Source organism: Rosa chinensis, chromosome 2 (assembly GCF_002994745.2).
Source record: "Rosa chinensis cultivar Old Blush chromosome 2, RchiOBHm-V2, whole genome shotgun sequence".
Taxonomy (NCBI): domain Eukaryota; kingdom Viridiplantae; phylum Streptophyta; class Magnoliopsida; order Rosales; family Rosaceae; genus Rosa; species Rosa chinensis.
In genome coordinates, this window is record NC_037089.1 from 54479213 (window position 1) to 54501217 (window position 22005).

A 22005-nucleotide genomic window follows, 5' to 3' on the forward strand; every position below is an offset into this window, starting at 1 on the left:
ATAACAAGTGGAGAGGGAGGAGATAGGAGGACAGTGAAGTGGAAGAGGGGTAACAAGATATGGAAAACTGGAGAGGGAGACTGTACGGCAACATAGAAAACATGAGAGAGAGAGAGAGAGAGAGAGAGATCTCGCTCGGACTTACCAAATTTACGTATTTGAGGAACCATTATACCAGACAGTGATCTCAATGAGGCATAATAACAATGATAACGTCTTTTAGGGAATCAGAAATTGGGAGACAATTGAGTTGTACTTTCATTGATAATAGAGGTCTCTTTATGTAGATGATTATAACCAGAGAATATGAGTCTTAATGGAAAGTGAATCATACATTGAATAAAATATCTCTGATAATATATGTAAGACAAACTCTATTATAACTCAGACAAGTAATCAGACCTTGGGCCTGACACACAAACTAGATGTCTTAAACAATTGTTATATTATATAATGGGTCCTTGACCCAAAGCTTCAAAATGAGCAAAAGTTATCATACTTAACCCGGTAACAAATTTTTATTCCCACATACACAATTTGACACCAAATGACCATGTTACCCTCAACCCAATTAAAGATTAATAATCACGCCATTCGACATCAATCACTCTCTCATCCTGATCTCTCCCCCTCTGGCGCTGTTTCTCTCACCTCGGTGCCGTCTCTCTCGCCTCCGGCGCTGTCTCTCTCTCCTTCACGCCGACTCTCTCGCCTCTGGCTCCGTCTCTCTCTCCTCCGCGCCGACTCTCTCTCGCCTCCGCAGGAAGCTCTCAAACGCCTCCTCGCTCTCATCGCCCATGGCTTCAATGTCTCTAATTTCTTCCCTCAGGTTCGAAAATCTAATTCCTAAGGCCTTGTTTGGCAGCAAATTTTGATCCGAGAAAATCGTATATATACTCTGAAGCTCCTGAATAGGAATTGCAGGTTGTTAAGAACGTAGCCACTCAGTCACTGGAGGTCAAGAGGCTAGTTTACTTGTACCTATTGCATTATGCTCAGAAGTATGTTAATTTGAATTACTAACTACTTGATAAGCTTTTGGAGTTGTTTGTGAGCTGGAATTTGTGTTATTGTGTGTAAAATTTCATGTTGCAGGCGTCCGAATGAGGCTTTGCTATTGATTAATTGCTTCCAGAAGGATCTAGGGGATCCAAACCCATTGGTGATGGCATGGGCACTGCTAGCCATGGCCAGGATTAGGCTGCATGTTATTGCACCTTTGGTTGTGGTTGCTATGGGAAAATGTGCTAGAGATCCGTCTGTGTATGTTTGAAAATGTGCTGCCAATGCACTTACTAAGCTAATGATTTGCGCCTTGATGAGTATATTGCCAGTATTGAAGAGGTCTGATTCATTTTTATGTTCAATAGTTGCAGACTTGTGGGAAATGGAAACAGTTGTGCATATATGTTCAATAGATCTTATTTGGTGGTGAAATGGAGGAAACATTTTGTATTCACAACAGCAGTATCATATCATTGTCATGTTGCTTGTGACCTTTTTTTTTTGGGTAAAATGGGGGCAGAGCAGAATGCCCAGAAGGGAGGGGGAGTTACTATTATGGGGCAATAGATGTCTATTGGGGGGCAATAGACGTTTTGAATTGATGTAATCTCCTCGTTTTTTTCTTTAATCAAAGTTTTATTTGTATAATTTTAGGAAGATTAGTTCCTATTTTGGTAATCGAAACATCTATTGGTGGGCAATAGATGTCTATTGGGGGGCAATATGCGTATATTGGGGGGCAATACACTACTGGGGCAATAGACGTCTATTGGAGGGTAATACATGACTGATAGATGTCTATTGGGGCGCAATAGAGGTCTATTGCCCCTCTATTGGGTAATAAACATTTCCGGTGAGGTTTTCTGAAAAGTCTGGTGGGAGGCAGTTGGTGACCGGAATCCGGCTAAAGTTGGCCAGAATCCGGCTACCGGTGACCTGATTCCAGCGATCGGTGACCGGATTCCAACGAAAGTTGAACGGATTCAGGCGACTGGTGACCGGCTCCGGCAAAGTCTTATATGGTTTTTCTCTCTTCCATTCTCTCTTTCTCTCTCTCTAAGTAATAAAGGGTAAGGGTAAAATGGTATTAAAAAATTTTAAAAAAAATCTTAATGGGGTATTAGTGAAGACTTTCTTAGAATGTTTTAGGTAAGAGAGAATTAAAAAAACTTAACGGGGTAAGTGGAAAAAAAAAAATTCATAGAAATGGAGTACATGAACAAAAACCCTTCTATAATTGAAAGCAATTACCAAATTTGGATGGAATGCACTAATACTGTTACTTCTAATATTTGACCAAAGATTATTATTTAGGTAATTTCTATTGAGAATATAAGGTAAGAACAAGTATGTTTTATTTTTTTTCGGATCGCTATCATAAGGTAAGCTAGTAGGTAAGGGCACAATCGACCATCTCAAAAATGAGCTCACTGAAAATTACTCCCAAAAAGCTACCTAAAGGAATCAAACGACACCGTCCCCAAACGACACCGTCCGCAAAAACCTTCTATAAGTTCCATACTTCCCCAAACTAACCTCCATGCTACAATATTATAATTTTTGGATATTCTGCGGTCCTATAAAATCTCCACACGTCAACGCCATTTTAGTTAAGTGGCGGGCCCCACCAAAAGGTCAGTCCACCAACTCCCCCTCACCAACCCCAACAACTGACCCAAACATTTCTCTCTATATTGCCTTTATCCTCAAAACATTTCCACCAAAACATGTCGACCGAAAAATCGGCACCGGCGCCGGAGACGCCTCCGAATTTCTGGGGTGACACGCCGGCGGAGGAGTACTACGCCTCCCAAGGGGTGCGCAACACTCAATCCTACTTCCCTACTCCCAACGGCCAGATCTTCACCCAGAGCTTCCTGCCGTTGGATCCCGACCTACCAGTCAAAGGCACCGTCTTCATGACCCACGGCTACGGCTCCGACACCGGTTGGCTCTTCCAGAAAATCTGCATCACCTTCTCCACCTGGGGCTACGCCGTCTTCGCCGCCGACCTCCTCGGCCACGGCCGCTCCGACGGCCTCCGCTGCTACCTCGGCGACATGGAGAAGGTCGCCGCCACCTCCCTCTCCTACTTCCTCCACGTCCGCCGCAGCGAGCCCTACCGCCGCCTCCCGGCCTTCCTCTTCGGCGAGTCGATGGGCGGCGCCGCTACCATGCTCATGTACTTCCAGTCCGACCCCGACACGTGGACGGGCCTGATCTTCTCGGCGCCGCTCTTCGTCATACCGGAGAACATGAAGCCCAGCAAGCTCCACCTCTTCGTCTACGGGCTCCTGTTCGGCCTCGCCGACACGTGGGCGGCGATGCCGGACAACAAGATGGTCGGAAAGGCCATCAAGGATCCCGAGAAGCTGAAAATCATAGCGTCCAATCCGAGGAGGTACACTGGGCCCCCAGGGTGGGGACCATGAGGGAGATTGCTAGGGTGTGCCAGTACATACAGGATAACTTCTCCCGCGTAACGGCGCCGTTTCTGACCGTGCATGGGACTGCCGACGGGGTGACGTGTCCGACGTCGTCGAAGCTGTTGTATGAGAAGGCATCGAGTGTGGACAAGAGCTTGAAGATTTACGATGGGATGTACCATTCCTTGATACAAGGAGAGACTGATGAGAATGCCGACCTTGTGTTGAAGGATATGAGGGAGTGGATCGATGAGAGGGCGGAGAAGTATGGACCTAAACCCTAGATTACTAAATGTGGGTTTTGGGTTTGGGATTAATGAGATGTGACAAAATGTGTGTTTGATCGTAATGTAATAATAAGGTTTATATCTTTAACTTAGTTTGGTACTTCTTAAAGCTAAATGCAAAGGTGTTCAAACTCTGGCTTTGATCCAAAATGAGGAGTGAGATTCAAACTATAGATTTATCTCTAAAGGGTTAGAGGAGATTCGAACTCTGGTTTTATCACGAGAGACAAGTACATCCTCAATCGATCATTTTCTATATCTTTGGTTTTTTCGATGTGAAGTTTTATATCCTATCTACCTACTTGGTTGATTTGAGAAATTTTTGCTTCCTTTCATAATCTGTAGTTTGGTATCATGCAAATGAGATAGGTAGCAACTTGCTTTCAAGGGAGATAATGACTATCAGCGGTAGGAATTTCTTTTGGTTTGTTAATGTAAAAGTGAAGCAGAGTGTCTAGAATGACCAAGAGAGATCAATGTCTGAATTAGGCTTCATTTCGTGTTCTTCGTTTCCATCAAGTGTATTATAAATGGAAGAATTAGAGATGTCCCTTGGTGGCTCAATGCCATTGATTGTGCTGATGTATGTACTCATGTATGAACCTCTTGTAAATGGATTGTCCTCCGACCATTTTTCTGTTCAATCTTTGACTACTCTATTAAGGTTTTTTGGTTGCTTGTTCAGGGACCCCCTTTTACCACACTAAATTACTCTCCTTGGAGTTGTATGTATACATCGATCTTGATATACTTAAGGTCACGAATAAGTCTGATAGAAGTTTCATTTTTGAGCATTGAGGTTGGACACCTAATCTTTGCAACCTCTTTCATCAGCTGGAAGTACGTGTTGAAGCTAAATGATCACCAAATAGATTAACTTTGTTCATCAGCAGCAATCTAAAATGAAAAAACTAAACAAGAGGAATCTGTTCAATATATCACATATTCAATTTGCCTTGCGCTTAAGCACAGCAAGAAAGGTAGTTGTTCCCATGGAGTCGAAGATGGAGGGTTGCTCTTCAAGTTTCTTACGATACAAGTCAAAGAGCTCATCTAAAACTAATTCATCTCCAAAGTGCTGCTTGAAGAGTTCCTCCGTGACGGCTCTACAGTGAGACGCAATCAGTTGGGCATTTTTCGTAACTGTGTCAAGTTTCGGGATCTGAGGTAAGTGATCCACACTCTCTATGCTGAAACATCCATTTTTCTCCACAACAGCTTCCAGATCTTGGGGAGACATATGATAGATAGGTATGTTAAATGAATCTGCTTTGTTTTCACTAACTACTCCCTGCATAAAGTGAAGCCATGTAGCAGCAGAAAGGAAGAAATTAAAATTATCTTCTGCAATTCAACATATATAGCAACAACAATTATGTCACATATATGGGACATGTTTCTCTTCAATTGCTTCTACATATAAAATCTTTAATCCTTTGGCACAAATCAATATTGAAAAAGTTGATTACCCAAGCTAGCTAGTTTAGATAATTACCAAACGTTCTCTATCTCGATTGATTCGTGGCGCAAAGGGTTTATGGCAGATCGGATGAACTAATTTAAAGAATAAACAACTTCAATGATTGAGCTACATGTTGGAATATTTATCATTCATCTCTGGGTTTAGCCTATATTCCATTTCTGAGTTAAAAAATATTATGGATTGATTTCTAGTACTAGTACAATAATATTAAACAAAGAGAAATTGTTAATCGCTTACCTTCCTAGCCATGTCCGTGAGGGAAGATCCTAAAAGCCGATATGTGACATTAAGAAAAGAATGAGAATCATTTGATGAACCTTGAAGCTGATGACCAGGAATGATGAGTACCATCAAACCTCCACACACAATCTCTTGTGCCCTGGCATCCAAAAAGCACTCCATGTCATCAGCATGCTGCGCTTGATATGCCCTCACTACTTCATCCGTGGAATTTAGATAATGGATCCGACCTTTATTCCAGGCAGGGCTATCTTTGTCCGTTGCCTCTTTTGGCACTCTCGAAATCCATTGAAGGGCGTAAGAAGAGTAAACAAAGTGAATGGAAGCTCTAGGAAATAAGCGACCATAAAAAGAACCAGGCACCCCGGCGGCATAGTATCGCTGCCTGTTCTGATCGGGGAGGGACCTGAAGAGCATGTTGAAGTCATTACAGGTGTGATCGTTGAAGAAAACTTGAAAGTCCGGGATTTGTGATGCACTCAGCCGCGGCACTTGGCTTTGATACTTGGACTGCACGGCTTCAATTATGTTTTCAACTGAAGAAAATGTATTTGGCCCAACTGAGCAACCCAGATCTGCAATGTTAAACGTGTTGTTGGGATTCGATAACATGATCTTCTCTATGTCAAGGTTTTCTGCAACTGCCATTTTTATAATTTGTTTGACAACATCCACAGCTCCTCTCTGCAAGATCAAAGAGGAAATCAATTATACTCTAATGTAAAAACAGTTAGTGAAGTGTATGGAAAAAGAGAAAACCTGGTAAGTGGAGTTCTTGGCATAGCTTTTGGATCCATCTCCACCTATCATTGGATATGCTTCACCTTCTTCACTCAATTTATTGATTTTCTCTGCTGCCATATATCTCTCTCTTCTTACTGTAAGACTCTTAGATATTGGTAAACTTGTATGTTTTGTTTTTTCATCTTTACACAGGTTTATATAGGATTCCAGATTGTATACAGAAGGAAAGTATTCAGCAACTACACTACTTAGCCCTATGATTGCAACCTTATCCTATCATTATATCTTATCCTACAACTCAATCAATCAATCAAACAATTAGTCTAAATTGGCACAGCTCAACAGCACTCCCCCTCAAGTTGGGGAATAGATGTCTCGAATACCCAACTTGTCAAGTGAGTTGTAGAATACTTTACTAGAGACAACTTTCATCAGAATGTTAGCCAATTGATCTTCAGTTCTTACATGTGGCATGTCAATGATTTTTTACTCTAACTTCTCCTTGATGAAATGCCTATCCACTTCTACATGTTTGGTTCTATCATGTTGAACTGGATTGTGTGCTATATCAATGACTGCTTTATTGTCACAATATAAGTCCATGGCATATTTTGGTTTGAAGCCTAAATCCTTCATTAAATTCAAACTCTGCACTTGATCTGGCTACCACTTTCTGCTTCTTACTTCTTCATGTGACAAGATTACGTCCCACAAAAGTGAAGTAACCTGAAGTGGACCTCCTATCCGTGAGTGAACCAGCCCAATCTGCATCTGTATATCCAGCTATCTCCAAGTGATTATTTTTAGAAAACAAATCCCTTTACCTGGAGTTGACTTCAAATATCTCAAATCTCTATTTACTGCTTCCATGTGATCTTGACTTGGTGCATGCATGAATTGACTTACAACGCTCACAGCATATGCAATGTCAGGACGAGTGTGTAAGAGATAAATGAGTTTGCCTACCAACTTTTGATATCTCTCTTTGTTGGTAGGCGCTTGGTCTGGAAATTCTGCTAGCTTGTGATTTTGCTCCATTGGTGTCTGCTGGTTTACATGCTAGTAAACCTGTCTCTTTCAGTAGATCAACCAAATATTTTCTTTAGGATAAGAAGATGCCCTCATTTGATCTGGCCACTTCAATATCCAAGAAGTACTTTAATCCTCCAACATCCTTCATCTCAAACTCATATGAAGATGTGCTTCTAGTTTCTTCACTTCTTCTGGATAATTACCTGTCACAATCATATCATCAACATAAATGATAAGAACAGTGATCTTATCTTTCCTCTGTCTCAGGAACAGTGTATGGTCAAACTTGCTTTGTTTGTAACCAAACTGTTTCATAGATTGGCTGAATTTCCAAACCATGCCCTAGGAGATTGCTTGAGGCCATAAAGGGATTTCTTCAATTTGCACACCATTCCTGTTTGTAAGGCCAGAGGGTAGCCTGGAGGTAGATCCATGTACACTTCTTCCTTTAAGTCCCCATGAAGAAAGGTATTCTTTACATCAAACTGTTTTAGAGACCAGTCTAGATTCGCAACTAGAGATAATAATACTCGAATGGTGTTGATCTTGGCAACTGGTGTAAAGGTTTCCTGGTAATCAATTCCATATGTCTGGGTGTACCCTTTTGTAACCAATCTGGCTTTATACCTGTCTAATGTCCCATCAAAAGCATACTTTAGTGTATAGATCCATCTACACCCTACAATTCTCTTTCCTGCTAGTTTTGGTATTAGTTCCCATATATGATTCTTTTGCAAGGCTTCCATCTCATCCTCCATGGCTTTAGTCCACTTAGGGTCTGCTAATGCTTCCTGCACTTTAGTTGGAATAACAATAGCAACAATAGCAGATAAATGAAACACAAAAGACGCATATGACTTGTGTAGATACCTCTCTATCTCACCAAGCATAAGTAACACCCTTTTAGGGGGGCCCTACAAGCCATGCTGGGCCCAACCGTGACATGCATACCGTAGCCTGACATACAACCTACCCCGTGGTAGTCAGAAGCAGCCAATACCTCGCCGGGAAGCCACCTTCCCGGCCTTGCCAAGTTGCCTCCATAATAAGCCTTTCTAAGACTAGAATAGTGGGTTTGCATTCCACATTGAAGAAAATGTAAATGAGAGGGGTTCCCTTACTTATAAAAGGGACCACTCCTTCCACTTAAACTTCATCCCATTACACACTTTGTAATCCCCTTTGGGCTGCAAGGCCCAAACACACATAGTACAATATTCAAGTGGACGTAGTCTCTCGCTAAGGCAGGAGACGAACCACTATACTTCTTGTGTCTCGCTCTTTCTCTCTCTCTCTCTCTCTTTCTCTAACATTAATTAGACCCCTCGGTCACCAACATTAACATTGGCACCGTCTGTGGGAAGCCAACACAAAGGCTTCGTCACCTACCATGAACTTTGACCCTTAAGTGTCGAGTCAACGCTTGGTCGGGGCTAGTCAATGCTTGGTCAACTCCCATATGGGCCAGTCAACGTTTGGTCAACGCTGATAAGGTTGGTCAACTCCAACTAAAAAAGAAAAATAAATAAAATTTTAGGGTGCCAATTTACTGTAGACACCCAAAAGCTAGGAGCCTTGTCCTTGGCTTGTTATGCCGCTAGCAAACCTCCACAAGCACCAGCCCTTAATTACAGTTTCCGACTTCAAAATTCTGTGGCAGACGAAACCTCCGCCAAGCAAAATACCGTTCTTGGATCATTACTCCGCTAAACAGCTCCGCCACTGCTAAGCTATAGCACTAACATCAGTGAGTAGCTCCAGCGACACCGCTAGCTGCCACTTGCGGCAGACACAATCGACGGACACCCAATCCAAATCTGATTTGGACACCCATGGCAACTCCTATCCTCTGCCAACCGCTAGACACTACCGCCAAACACCAGTGTCAAGCTTCAGAGTTCAAAGATTGATCCGCCAAGCTTCAACTCCGCCAACTGAGCTTGACAAGGTCGGGTTGGTCACCGTCAATTGAACTTAACGGAGTTGCTGAACTTGTTGGGATCACATCCACCAACTGAACCTGATGGGTTCATCACCGTCAACTAAACTTGACGAGCTCGTCAAGCCTTGCATTGTTCCGCCGAGCTCCGAGTGTCCGCTAGGCCTGCCATCCGGCCTTGCATTGTTTTGTTGACTCCATCTCTCCGTTGACTTCGAGTTTCTGCTGAGCACCAAGTCACTGCCAGGCAACTTCCACTGTATACAGCCGAACACCGCCAGGGCCAACAAATCTTGACTAACCGCCTGCACAATTCACTTTTGCGACTCTATTAAGATTAGCGAGTTCCCACTCCATTTATCCTCTTAGATGAGAACACACCACCCAAAAGGATCAACGGGAACACACTGCCAAGTCTTAGGCAAAATTACTCAGGACACCCACTCTTCTTGATGGAACTTCTTAGCGGAGCTTCACTCCAGAATATCTTGAACAATCCACCACCATATACTAGAATACAGCCTTTCCGTCATCCAAGGCCGGTCAAGCGCCATCCGCCAAGGTGCCAATCACCTTAACCCAGCAGACCCACTAAACGCAGCAAACCAAGCAAAGAGCACCGCTAAACGCAGCAAGTGTCCCTCAAAGGATCGGACCCACCAAGCTTTCTCTGACAAGTTTCGTTCGCCAAACTTTCCTCTGACATCACCATTGCAACTCCCCTCGCAATGACTACATGACTTGTAAACAATCATTGGCTGTGTCTTTAATGGACTACATGACTTGCGCACTTTGCATAGTTTATACATATATTCAAGAAGTTTGTCTATTCTATTAAAAATCCACATGCAAGCTACTAGTGTTTGCTAACGTTTACAAATCTTGTACGTACTAATCATTTCTTTGTTTTAAGAAAATTCAACTATTTATATCGAGCTTCAACTACTTGCAAAGATTACCTCGACTACGAGTTATGCACATTATCGGAACACCTTATCCGCCAAAGCAATGGAGCATCATGCTTGGACAACTCCAACATGATTTGGGTACTTATATCAATTCCAAACTCCAATTCACTCCAAATCGGCATAAGATAAGTAACTATATCTTCTTTTACGCTATTTCAATTTGAGCTAGTGCCATGTCAATGCCATGCTTTTATAACTCCTAAGCATGCCTACAACATTTCGTAGATTCGGCAACCCCTTCTAGGCCTTACATGCTACAGATGCCATGCTTCACATATCGATCTCAACGATCTCTAAGCATGTTTCACATCAATGCAAAAACACTATTAGCAACTTTAATACAAGCACATGCTATATATATACATAACATGCTTCTATTTAATTCCAATCTAATTAAATAAACATGTGACACTCACTTAAACAAATTATGCCACATCTAGAAGCTTGTGACACTTATGGCTTAATTAAACATGCTCAGATAAACGATTTGATTGGGTTACGACTCGCTTGGGTATCGAACATGGCCACGACTCGCTTGGGTATCAAACATGGCCACGACTTACTTGGGCTAGCCCCGCATGCTCGCACAGTGCCTACCCACTCAACTACAACCTAACTCGCTCGAACACAACCTAACTCGCTCAAACATATCTAACATTCTTTAGTTAAGCTCTAGGGTCACAATACTTCATAGCTTTCATCAGAAGCTACTCTCAAAATTTTATATGGACACCCATCACATGCACTTGCAATTATCTATTACGCATGTCACATGGCCATAAGATCCATATATTATTACTTGCTACACTTATTTGTCATTGTTCATACAATTACAAGCTTTACATATACTCTATATGTGAACATATGGACTAGCCTCCGAGCATCATACTTTGTCAAACTTTCCCCACGGGAAAGAAACCTAAACGGGTCTAGACTCCACGAGTCTATAGTCTACGACCAACCGCCATGTGGTAAGGCAACACCTCATAATGACAATGACCTCTACGCGGCATTACAGTCAAGTTTTTCTCCTCCAGGAAAGAGTAAAGGGACCGGTTAACTCAGCCCACGGTAGCCATTGATCCGGCGGTTAACCCCCGACGCTTGGGTATCAAATATTAAGTTCTCTACCTAACGCCCACCGCCTCCGCGGCACTCCCGAGCTCACACTACCGCGGCACCTTCGAGCTTCCGGCTCACGAATTCTCATGATCACGCCTCCGCAGCACCCTCGAGCTTCCTGCTCACGAGCTCTAACGCTCACGCCTACCCGGCACCCTCGAGCTTTGCTTTCACGTCTTCCTGGCACCCTTGAGCTTCCTGCTCATGAGCTCTCATGCTCAGGCTTCCCCGGCACCCCCGAGCTTCCCGCTCAAGCCTTCCCGGCACCTCCGAGCTTCCCGCTTAGACTTTCCAGCACCCCCGAGCTTCCCGTTCAAGCCTTCCCTGCACCCCCGAGCTTTGCGCTCAAGCCTTCGCGGCTCCCCCGAGCCTCATGCTCACTCCTTCACGGCATCCCGAGCTTTCACCCTCAAGCCTTCCCGACATTTCTGAGCTTTCACACTCACGCCTTCCCAGCATTCCTTAGCTTTCACGCTCACGTCTTCACGGCACCCTCGAGCTTCCGTCTCATGCCTTCCTGGCAACCCCGAGTTTTATGCTCACGCCTTCCGGCATTCTCGAGCTTTACACTCTTATCCCCTCGAAATAATACACATTAATGGAACATTGAATTCTTCTACCATTTGTCGTTTGCCACAAATTGAATTCTTTTCACATTCCATTAATACTAGCGAAAACCAAACAAACACAAGTGCTCGCGTATTCATCGTTCAAGAATTACAAACGCTTGCCTTCATGGCACTCATGCAACTTACACCGAGCGTAACCTCGTCAACTTGACCTCGTTCGTCCTCTTGCGAGCACCACACGCGTCATATGCAATTCATATGCTTATTCGCGATATGTTCACACAACCATAAGCGGTCTCGAGTTTATAAGTCATAATTGATCGTACTCGGCGCCATTCACATGTATACATCAACATGTATCATGCATCTCGTACATTCGTATATGCCAACGCATATCAATGCAACTCACATTTGTTGCCCAATACAACAAGCATTCTACATATGCGTGCTTTTGTCTTTGTTGTGTAAGTTAACGAGTCCCTTCTTGCTTACGGAGTTCGGGACTTGTAGGGGCTAGGAGCCTCTCGAACGTAACTTATGCTTCATGACATCGTGTATATAACTCCCCAACCAAGAAGCTCCTCTTACTTGGGGACTTGGGGAACTTGTAGATACCTCTACTAGCAAGCTAGTTTGCTATCCCACCAAGCATAAGTAACACCCTTTTATGGGGGCCCACATGCCATGGTGGGGCCAACCGCGACATGCATACCGTAGCCCGACATACAACCTACCCCGTGGTAGTCGGAAGCGGCCAATACCTCGCCGGGAAGCCACATTCCCAGCCTTGCCAAGTTGCCTCCATAATAAGCCTTTCTAAGACTATAATAGTGGGTTTGCATCCCACATTAAAGAAAATGTAAATGAGAGGTCATTTACCTATAAAAAGGACCCCTCCTCCCATTTAAACTCGATCCCATTACACACTTTGTAATCCCCTTTGGGCTACAAGGCCCAAACACACATAGTACAATATTGAAGTGGACGTAGTCTCCCGCTAAGGCAGGAGACGAACCACTATACTTCTTGTGTCTCGCTCTCTCTCTCTCTCTCACGTTAATTAGACCTCTCAGTCACCAACATTAACAACTTGGATAGCCTATGGGATGACATGTGGTTGTTTATTGGATATTTGGCTTTGGCTTTAGGATCTGCTTCATATTGAGCTTTTGGTTGCCCTATATTTTTCCAAGCTGGCAATTGGTACACACTAGTGGTATTACTTGGTCCTATTTCAGGGGAATGTTCAACATTTGTATTATCATGGGATTGGAAAGCAAGGTTAGTAATTACCTTTGGATTATCCTAAAGGGGCATTGGAGTTGATGAAGTAGTAGAAGGGGGAGGGTATTATCTGTGTCTGTAGATTCTAGTGTTAGCAACTGGTTTCGGCAGTCAAAATCACCAGATTCTATTTCTGTGGCTGGTGAAGGTTCTGTTTCCGTAGCTTCTGATATTGGTGAATGATTATTACTCTCAGTCATCGTAGAATCTGCGCCTGCAGTTGATAACTTGTTACTATGTACTTGTTTTTCCACTATCTCAAATAGACAAGACATATCAGAAGACTGTTCTTCTACATCACAATTCTCCCCCTAAAGAGGAGTCTTCAGGGCAAAGTAGATATCATGTTCATAGAACGTAACATCCATAGAAACATATGTTCGTTTAGTGATGAGTTTAAAGCATTGATATCCCTTCTGAGTAGAAGCATAACTTATGAAGACACACTTTTCCACACATGCCTCCAATTTAGTCCTTTTGATGCGAAGAATATGAACATAGGTCACACAACCAAAGAGTTTTGGAGGAAGAGCATAGGTAGGCGGCAAAGGTAAATGTTTGGAAAGGGCTTGGATAGGTGTTTTTGGTGGTGGACTATTGTCCCCAAGAGAGGGTTGGAGAGCTTGTGTGGGAAGTTGATTTATGAGGTAGTCAGTAGTGAGGATGGTATCACCCTAGAAATATTTCGGCATATGAGCTCCAAGCAACATGGATCGAGCAACTTAAAGAATGTGGCGGTTCTTGCATTCCGCCACACCATTCTGTTGAGGTGTATGAGGACAGGTGGTCTAGTGTATGATGTTAATGTCTAGGATTCAACGGTAGCTAAATCTCGGTTAACGCTAGTTCGAGGGGGCAAACCGCTATTTGTGATATTCTTGTTACTTCCACTATCTGTCAAATGAAATACAAAGGCTGTCAAAGGGAGACCGCGGTTGGCAGTCTTCTATTCCCCGATGCCTAAGTTAGTCAATGTATTTGTGTTGACAGAATAACGTTAGGTAAGTAGTAAATACGTAATTAATGAGGAGACAGGAGTGGATCTTTTATAGGTGGGAAGAGACTGATCTCTTCATTGTCTTTGATATGGGACTGATGCTTCAGTTCCCAGCTTCTGATGCTTCAGCGAGGTGATATTGGCGTGGCGCGTGGCGGCGCGTCAGCGGTGATCCCGGGATGAGCTGGAGCTCGGGTGATAGCCTGTTTGGCTGTGTTTCCGTAGGTCATACCCTTGACAGTTGTTGGTGCCATTGGAGGCCGTATGAGCGTGGCTCATTGTAGCTAATTATGCTCAGTAAATGCTCATGTAAGTACAAGTCCCCAATCAAAGAGGGCAATCTTGGTTGGAGTTGCCTAGCGGTTTGAAGCGTTACTTCTGCTAGTCTTGCGAAAGCATAATTAGCGTCAACCATGGATTTGTTTTGAGCAAACACTTTACACCCTTTCGGGTGGGCCCATGCTAGGCCCCCAGGGAGTCCCTCACTCCCCGGCTAAAATAGACCTCTGTTTGGCCGGTATATTATTTGTTGAGGGGAACTGTGCTAAGCAGCGGGTGTTAGGCAGCGAGCCCAATCTTTGATACCCAAGTGGCGGGGGTCCACGTGCCTGATTAGGGCCGTCTCAGACTGTGTTGACGTGTCCCCTTACTTGTCCTGGAGGAACAGAGCTTGAATGCAACGTCGTGTGGTTATCATTGTCATTACGAGGCGTTGCCTTGGGAATCGCCGCTGGCGGAATTCCCTCCCCTGAGAGTAAGAGGTAAGAAACGTCGCGGGATCCTTCTTACTTGTAAGAAAGAGGGGAGAAATTCCGTTAGCGGCGGTGTGCTTAGCGGAGACTCTCACTTGTAAGACGGAAGGGAGAAGTTTGACTGTCTCCCTTGCAAGATGAGAAGGAGAAGTTCCGCTAGCGGTGTTGTGCTTAGCAGTGACTGTCTCGCTTGCAAGATGGGAGGGAGAAGTTCCTCTAGCGGTGTTGCGTTTAGCGGAGGCTGTCTCGCTTTGCCGATTGATATGGTTGTTTTTGACGGTTGAATTGGATAGACGTTTTGTCTAACACTACCCGACGCGTGTTGGCAACCTATTGGGATGGCGTGTGGGTGTACGTCTTCTTAGCATGCCCGTCTCTTAGCCATTAATGCTAGTAAATGCTGCTTTTGTAACCGAGTCATCCGGATAGTGGTTGTGATCTAGGGGCACGTGTATGGTTCCCATGCGATGTCATTTTCCAGCGGACGGCCTAGATTTACTTGATGTTGACATAAAAGAGGGGGAACTTAGAGATATTTGACACTTTGTGCAAACTTCAAACCTTGAGTCGTCGTCTTCAAGCTTTTCTTCTGTGAGAGCCTGGAGGAGTGAGTACTGTAAGTGATTAGTGAGGGCGTTAAACTTTCGAGAGAGACCACCATCTCAGAGGCAGAAGCAGGCATTTGCAAGTGCATACTTCCACATATTTCAGGTTGGTGATCTGGCTTTCACTTTTCATTGTTTGTTGTGTCTGTGGCCTCTGAATGTGTTCTTGTTCTTGTTGTTATGACGTGTTTGAGGGTCTAGAAAGTCTTGGGGGTAGGTTTTGGAGATTTTTGGCAGAGGGTTGATGGTTTTGAGTTTGCTAGATGGTCATATCTGGGTTCGGAGGGGTATACGTGTTTCTTGTTTTGGTGCTTTCTGGGTTTTGTTTGAACTTGTGTTCGTGGTGTTCTTGGATAGAATCTGACATAGGTGTATTTTAGATCCACTTAGAACTAACTGATCTGGGTTTTAAGGTGTTTTCGATGGATAACGTCGTAGAGATCTCAAGCAGTGAGGATTTCGGGTCTGACCTGTCTCTCAGCGGTTTAGATAGGGTTTTTGTTGATTCGTTGCGTGTATCTGCCTTGCAGAAACCTCACTCTCGGAACCGATAGATATCGAACCGCTATGTATCATATATTCGACGATGGCCGATGATGCACATAGCGGTGGGGGAAGGGCAGAAACTGCTCCGTCGGCGGGGGAAGATATCTCCGCCAGCTAACGGCGAAAGGAATGGTTGGCCAGTCATGGCGCCGCCAGCGGTTCACAAGGGGAAGGTGGTGACGTTGTCAACGATAGCGCCGTTATGTCGATGTGGAGTTTGTCAGATGGAACGCCAATGGATGAAGCGGTTGGGCCGATGTCACAAGTGGCGATCAATAGGATGAAGCGGGTTTTTAAGCTTCCCGGGGTGGTGAAGTTAAGGTCGCCACTGAGGAACGAGCCAGCATCGTCTCTGCCGGCGGGATATGCGGCTGTCCATGAGGCGGTGCTTTGGCAAGGAGTTCGGTTATCGCTGCTGCCAAACCTCCAGATACTTCTTTGCGAATTTGATCTTGCTTTCTGACAAATCTATCTCAACATGCAGAAGCTCCTAATGGGACTGAATGCAATATGGAGGATGTCCAGCTGTGAAGGTTTGACTATGGCAGAGGTTCTGCACTTCTACGAGTTGGTTTATATGAAGAGGAAGGGTTACAGCGGTCAGGTGAACCTGAGCCAGCGAACCTGGGCGCCACGGTTAGTTGAGAATCCACTAGACTCCATGTACCCTTGGCGGGCCACCTACTGTGTCGCGACTGAGGGCTGGGAGTACGAGCGGCCCTGAACCTAGAGGGCCCTACCCATAGGATTAAGTCTAAATTTCAACCTATACAAGGTTTCTGCTGATTGTTTGTGTGTTTGCATTGCTTCACTTATGTTATACTGGAAACTAATATTGCCTTGCTTCTTGGTGTGTGCAGCGGGGTTGCATTTTGTGTTAACGCCGGAGGAAAAGTGCCCCGTGGCAAGAATCAAGGGCTGCTGGGAGAATCGCAACCTACTTGACCTGCGGCTTCTGACTAGCTGGGAGCTTTTGGCGTCATTGAACTTGACTCAGATTCCAGGCAGTCACCTCTGAGCATACTTTGTTTTTTTTTTTTTTTTTATACGGTTTGCCTACTGTTTTGTGTGACGGCATGTACTTGCTGGTTTACAGTGATGTTGGTTGTGCAGATCCCGTTCCCGGCAACAAACTAAGTTGCATAGCCTTCAACAACACAATGGATAACACTGGTCTTAATGACTACCTAGAAGGTACGTTCGCGGCGGCCCAGAAAGCCAAGAAAACTACGGTTGATCCAAAGACGAAGGAGGTCCGGCCTTCTGACCAAGAGGTTGTCCTGGAGATGCCTTACCACTCCCATCTTCCTCCTGCCGGGGAGACAGATGCCCGTCTTGCCGCCGCTAGAGCACAATGCTCTGTTATCGAAGTTCGGCTACAGGAGAAGCCCGCGAAGAGGCATGTCGAATAGTGTCGCGTGTCATAAAAGGAAAAGGTCGCGTTGCTGAAGGATGTTGGGGGTGGCGAGGCCGTTACCATAGCAGGCCTAGAGCCGTACACTTTGGTGGGACCAGCCACTGCTGACGCTGTCCTGGTTGCCACTCTACAGAGGAAGAGGCGGCAAAATGATGGGGAGGAAGAAGAAGATGCGGTGGACAATATGCTGCTTTCCTTGCGCTAGCAGCAAAAGAGGGTATGGAAGGATAGGAAGGTTGATGTTGGTACCGGCGGGGAGGTGGCATCTGACGATCTTGACTCTCTGTCCTTCTACTCCGAGTTCCTAACTAACAGTGAGTGGGAGCTGCTCTTCAGCATATGCGAATGGCTGGGGTTCGGCTGCATGGATGGTACCGTTCGGGACACTCCGCTGCAATAGTCACCGTTCAGCTCGCCCTTCAGCCATCTTGCTGTTGGGCTAAACAAGTTGTTCCTAGCCGTTTCCAAACCATCTGCTAGGGAGGCACGGGTGTGCAGCGAGGTGGAGAGTCTGCGCACGGAGTTGGCGGCCATACAGAAGAGGCTGAAGGAGTGTGAGCAACAACTCTCCAAGGCGGAGGTTGATTTGGTAAATGCGCGAGGTAAACTGGAGGTTGCCGTTGATCAGGATGTGTAGCACAACATCGAGGTGGCGAAGCTTCAGGAAGAGGTTTCCCGGGTCGGTGAGCAATTGACGGCTAAGGCGATGAGGCTGGACAATGTGCAGCGGGAGGCTGCTGCTCCCTCGGAAGAGGTCAAGCGCCTTTAGCAACGGGTCGAGGGCTGGGTGGCGGAGAAAGAAAAGTTGGCTACCACTGCCATTAAGACCTTCAAGCAGTCTAAGGAGTACAAGGAGGAGCTGACGAAGGCCGGTATAGCTGGCGCTACTGCTAACTTCCAGAAGATGGATGCCGAGGAGGTGATCGACTAGGAGAAGTCTGCCCAGATGCAAGCGGAGCAGAACCAGCCGCGGACCGCTGAAGGTGGTCCTAACTCGTCCCAGCCTGAAGGCTGAGGTCTGGAAGTGACGAGTCCATCCAGCGGATCGGCTAAGGATCTCAGCAGACTCCTCTGCAGACCGTCTTCGACGCCTCTCATGCTCAGCTTATGGAGGCCAACACCAGTGATGACGGGACGATGATAACCCCGAGCCCTACTGCCCTTGACTCCGATCAGACTAGCCGCTCGATTGCGCAACTGACACAAGTAGGCGGTGACTGCGTTGCAGCCCCGCATGGAGAGTCTCAGGAGACTTAGTTTTCTTTATTTTGTATCGCTACCGAGGCATTTCTTTTCTTGTATTGGAACCATGAGCCTTTAATGAAGTGATGCTATTTCTTTCTTTGAGTTTTGTCTAAGTGTGGGATTGCCACTGATAATGTGCTTGTGTTTTTTTTTTTAATGTTAATATACCGCTAGAACTTTGACTTACGCTTTTGTTAATCAATGAAACTTTAAGGGAATTAAAATAGTTCCAAGTGCACGATATAGTGGACGTGTCAGTTGAATGTTGTTGGCATTGCTAGTTAACTTGTGCTATGGAGAACAATGGTTTGAATAATTCCTCGTTTCATTGATAGTTGAGAGATTAGCATTTACAAAAGATAGAGAGTACCCGTCGGGTAGCTTCCTTTAGCTAAATATTGTACAAAAATTTAGCTAAGTCAAGATGCTCTTGGGTAGCGGTATAACTATTTGTAGTAATAACGGAGGTGTTGGGTATTCCAATGGTGGGTCGTTGTGACACCATCCTTGTCTATTAAGTAGAAAGTGACGGGGTTGACGACTTCTACTATTTTATATGGTCCTTCCCAAGTGGGGCGGAGGGCTGTTGGTGGTGGAATTACCTCTTTCATTACCCAATCCCCAAGTTGGAGGTTCCGGGCTTTGACTCTGACGTTATAGAAACGCGATACCCGCTACTTGTTTTGCAAGTTGTGCAAATGTACCTTGTGGCATTTTTCCTTGAGGAGATCTTTGTCAAGGTTGATACCTTCGGTGTTGGTCTCGGAACAGTAGCCTTCGACCTTAGCGGTAGGTTGGGTGACTTTGATGGGTAGGACGGCCTCAGTCCCAAACATCATGGGAAACAGTGTTCACCGTTACTGGATGTTAGGGTTGCCCTGATGGCCCACAAGACTTTCGGGAGCTTCTCCGCCCACAAACCCTTGGAGTCATCGAGTTTCTTTTTTAGCAGCTTCTTGATTATCTTGTTTGCTGCTTCAACTTGTCCGTTAGTTTGGGGGTGAGCCACAGATGCAAAGTTCATCTTGGTGCCTAGATTGACGGTAAAAGATATGATCTCCTTGTTGTTGAACTGTGCTCCGTTGTCTGTAATGATGGTATGGGGGATGCCGTACCGGCAATAGATGTTTTTCCAGAGGAATGAGTTACCTTTGCGATAATGATTACCTTCAACGGCTCAGCCTCAATCCACTTACTGTTGTAGTCGATGACGACGATGATGTACTTGAACTGTCCCTTAGCCGTTGGTAATTTGCCAACTAGGTCTAGTCCCCAAGTGGAGTGAATCCATGGGCCGATGATTATTGAGAGGGGCTCTACCGGGGCATGAGGGAGGTCAGCGTATTGTTGACACTTGTGGTAGGATTTTGAGACTTGCCTGGCGTCATCGCCAAGCGTGGACCAAAAGTACCCCTATCGCACGGTGCGATTTGCCAGAGACCTAGAACCCGAGTGATTGCCGCATTCTCCGGAGTGTATCATTGCCAAAATGACCTTCCCCTCCTCTGGGGTCAAACATCGGAGGTAAGGATGGGTGAACACTTGGCGATAAAGCTTGCCATTCTGTATGTTATAGCGGGTTGCCCTCTGCTTGAGCTGTCGCGCTTCAACCTTGTCAGTTGGCAGTGTCCCATTGCGCTTGTATTCTATTATTTCATCCATCCAGGTGGGGTTGACCTCAATGTTGAAAATTTTCGCTAGGGTTTTGGTGATCCTTGGCTTGTCAAGGCATTCCACCCTTGTGTCTGCTGGGCTTTGGTGAGGTTGAGTGGTTGCCAACCTTGCCAAAGAGTCTATCTTGGCGTTCTTTTCTCTAGGGATCTACGTGATGGTGTGGAATTTGAATTTTCTGATAAGAGTCTTGAAGTATCCTAAGTATGCCGCTAACTGTTTGTCTTTGGCTTAGAAACTGTCGTTGACTTGGTTGACCACTAACTGGAAGTCGCTAAATATGTTGATGCTGTCAGTGCCTAAGTCGATGGCGAGGAGCAAGCCTACAATGAGTGCTTCATATTCCGCCATGTTGTTTAAGGCTGTGAAGTTGAATTTCAACGCGTATTCCACGTTCAGTCCCCCTGGCCAGGTTAAGATAATGCTGGCGCCACATGCCTTAGCGCAGGCGGAGCCGTCCACATGGAAGTTCCAGTCTGACTGTTGCTTGGGTGTTGGTTCCTCAACGGTTGTCATTTCCATGGTGCCTTCTTCTGCCCTAAGGATGGGTTAGTCCTGACATTCAATGAGCTCAGCGATGAAGTCGGCTACTGCTTGGCCTTTCATGGCGGTTCGCGGTTTGTATTCGATGTCGAATTCGCTGAGCTCGATGGCTCACTTGCTACGGCATCCCGAATGCCCAGGGTTCTGCATAACCTGCTTTAGTGGTTGATTTGTCAAGACATGGATTGTGTGGGCCTGGAAGTACTGGCGGAGAAGTTTAGCGGAGACGATGAGTGCGAGAGCGAGCTGTTCCAATAGGGTGTACCTGGTTTCAGAGTAGTTCATACCTTTTCCGGCATAAAATACCTGTAGTTTGTCTTGTCCCTCTCGTCGTACAATGGTGCAGCTTACCGCTGAAGGGGATACCGCAAGGTATAAGTAGAGTATCTCGCCTTGTACAGGAATGGAAAGAAGTCGAACTGCCGCTAAGTACTCATTCAAACTTTGGAATGCTACCTCACAATCAGGGTCCAGTCAATTTCTTTCTTGTGGGTCCTCTTCATAGCCTTGAAGAATGGGAGACATCTGTCGGTGAGCTTGGAGATGAAACGAGAAAGGGCGGTGAGCTTGCCCTGGAGGCTCTGGATGTGCACCTTCCACACCAGGGATTTCATGTTCAGTATGGCTTACACTTTGTCGGGGTTAGCCTCAATGCCGCATTCGCTAACGATGTTTCCCAAGAACTTGCTAATGGTGACTCCGAAAAAATATTTCTTGGGGTTTAGGCTCATATCGTAGGCCAAGAGAATGGCAAATATGATGTAGAGGTTTGTCACGTGTCCGCTGGCTTTGATTCTCTTGACTAGCATGTCGTCCACATAGACCTCTATTGTTTTGCCAAGGTGTTCTGCGAACATGGCTTTCATCAACCGCTGGTATGTTGCTCCAGCTTTCTTCAATCCCAAAGGCATGACATTGTAACAGTAACGGCCTTTGACGGTTATGAAGGTGGTACATTATTGGTCGTCGGGGTGCATCTTGATTGATTGTATCTGGAGAAAGAGTCCATCATGCTGAGGAGCTCATGTCCTGCTGTAGCATTGACCAATTGGTCAATGCGGGGCAACGGAAAACTGTCCTTTGGGTATCCCTTGTTAAGACCCTTGAAGTCCACACACATATTCTCCACT

General features: G+C 45.4%; 2 protein-coding genes across 2 annotated transcripts; one reads left to right on the forward strand and one right to left on the reverse strand.

The window, feature by feature from the left end:
* Nucleotides 1-2691: 2691 nt before the first annotated feature.
* LOC112187847 (caffeoylshikimate esterase) lies at nucleotides 2692-4037 on the forward strand. Its single transcript, XM_024326799.2, is given in 2 exon segments — nucleotides 2692-3414; nucleotides 3417-4037. Coding segments are annotated over 2 exon segments (981 nt in total). The 5' UTR covers nucleotides 2692-2732; the 3' UTR covers nucleotides 3716-4037.
* A 486-nt stretch (nucleotides 4038-4523) lies between these two features.
* LOC112187846 (loganic acid O-methyltransferase) lies at nucleotides 4524-6385 on the reverse strand. Its single transcript, XM_024326797.2, has 3 exons — nucleotides 6201-6385; nucleotides 5439-6125; nucleotides 4524-5009 (listed from the first exon to the last, which is right to left on the reverse strand). The coding sequence occupies exons 1-3, from the start codon at nucleotides 6300-6302 to the stop codon at nucleotides 4665-4667; spliced, it is 1134 nt and encodes a 377-aa protein (XP_024182565.1). The 5' UTR covers nucleotides 6303-6385; the 3' UTR covers nucleotides 4524-4664.
* Between the last annotated feature and the right edge of the window lie 15620 nt (nucleotides 6386-22005).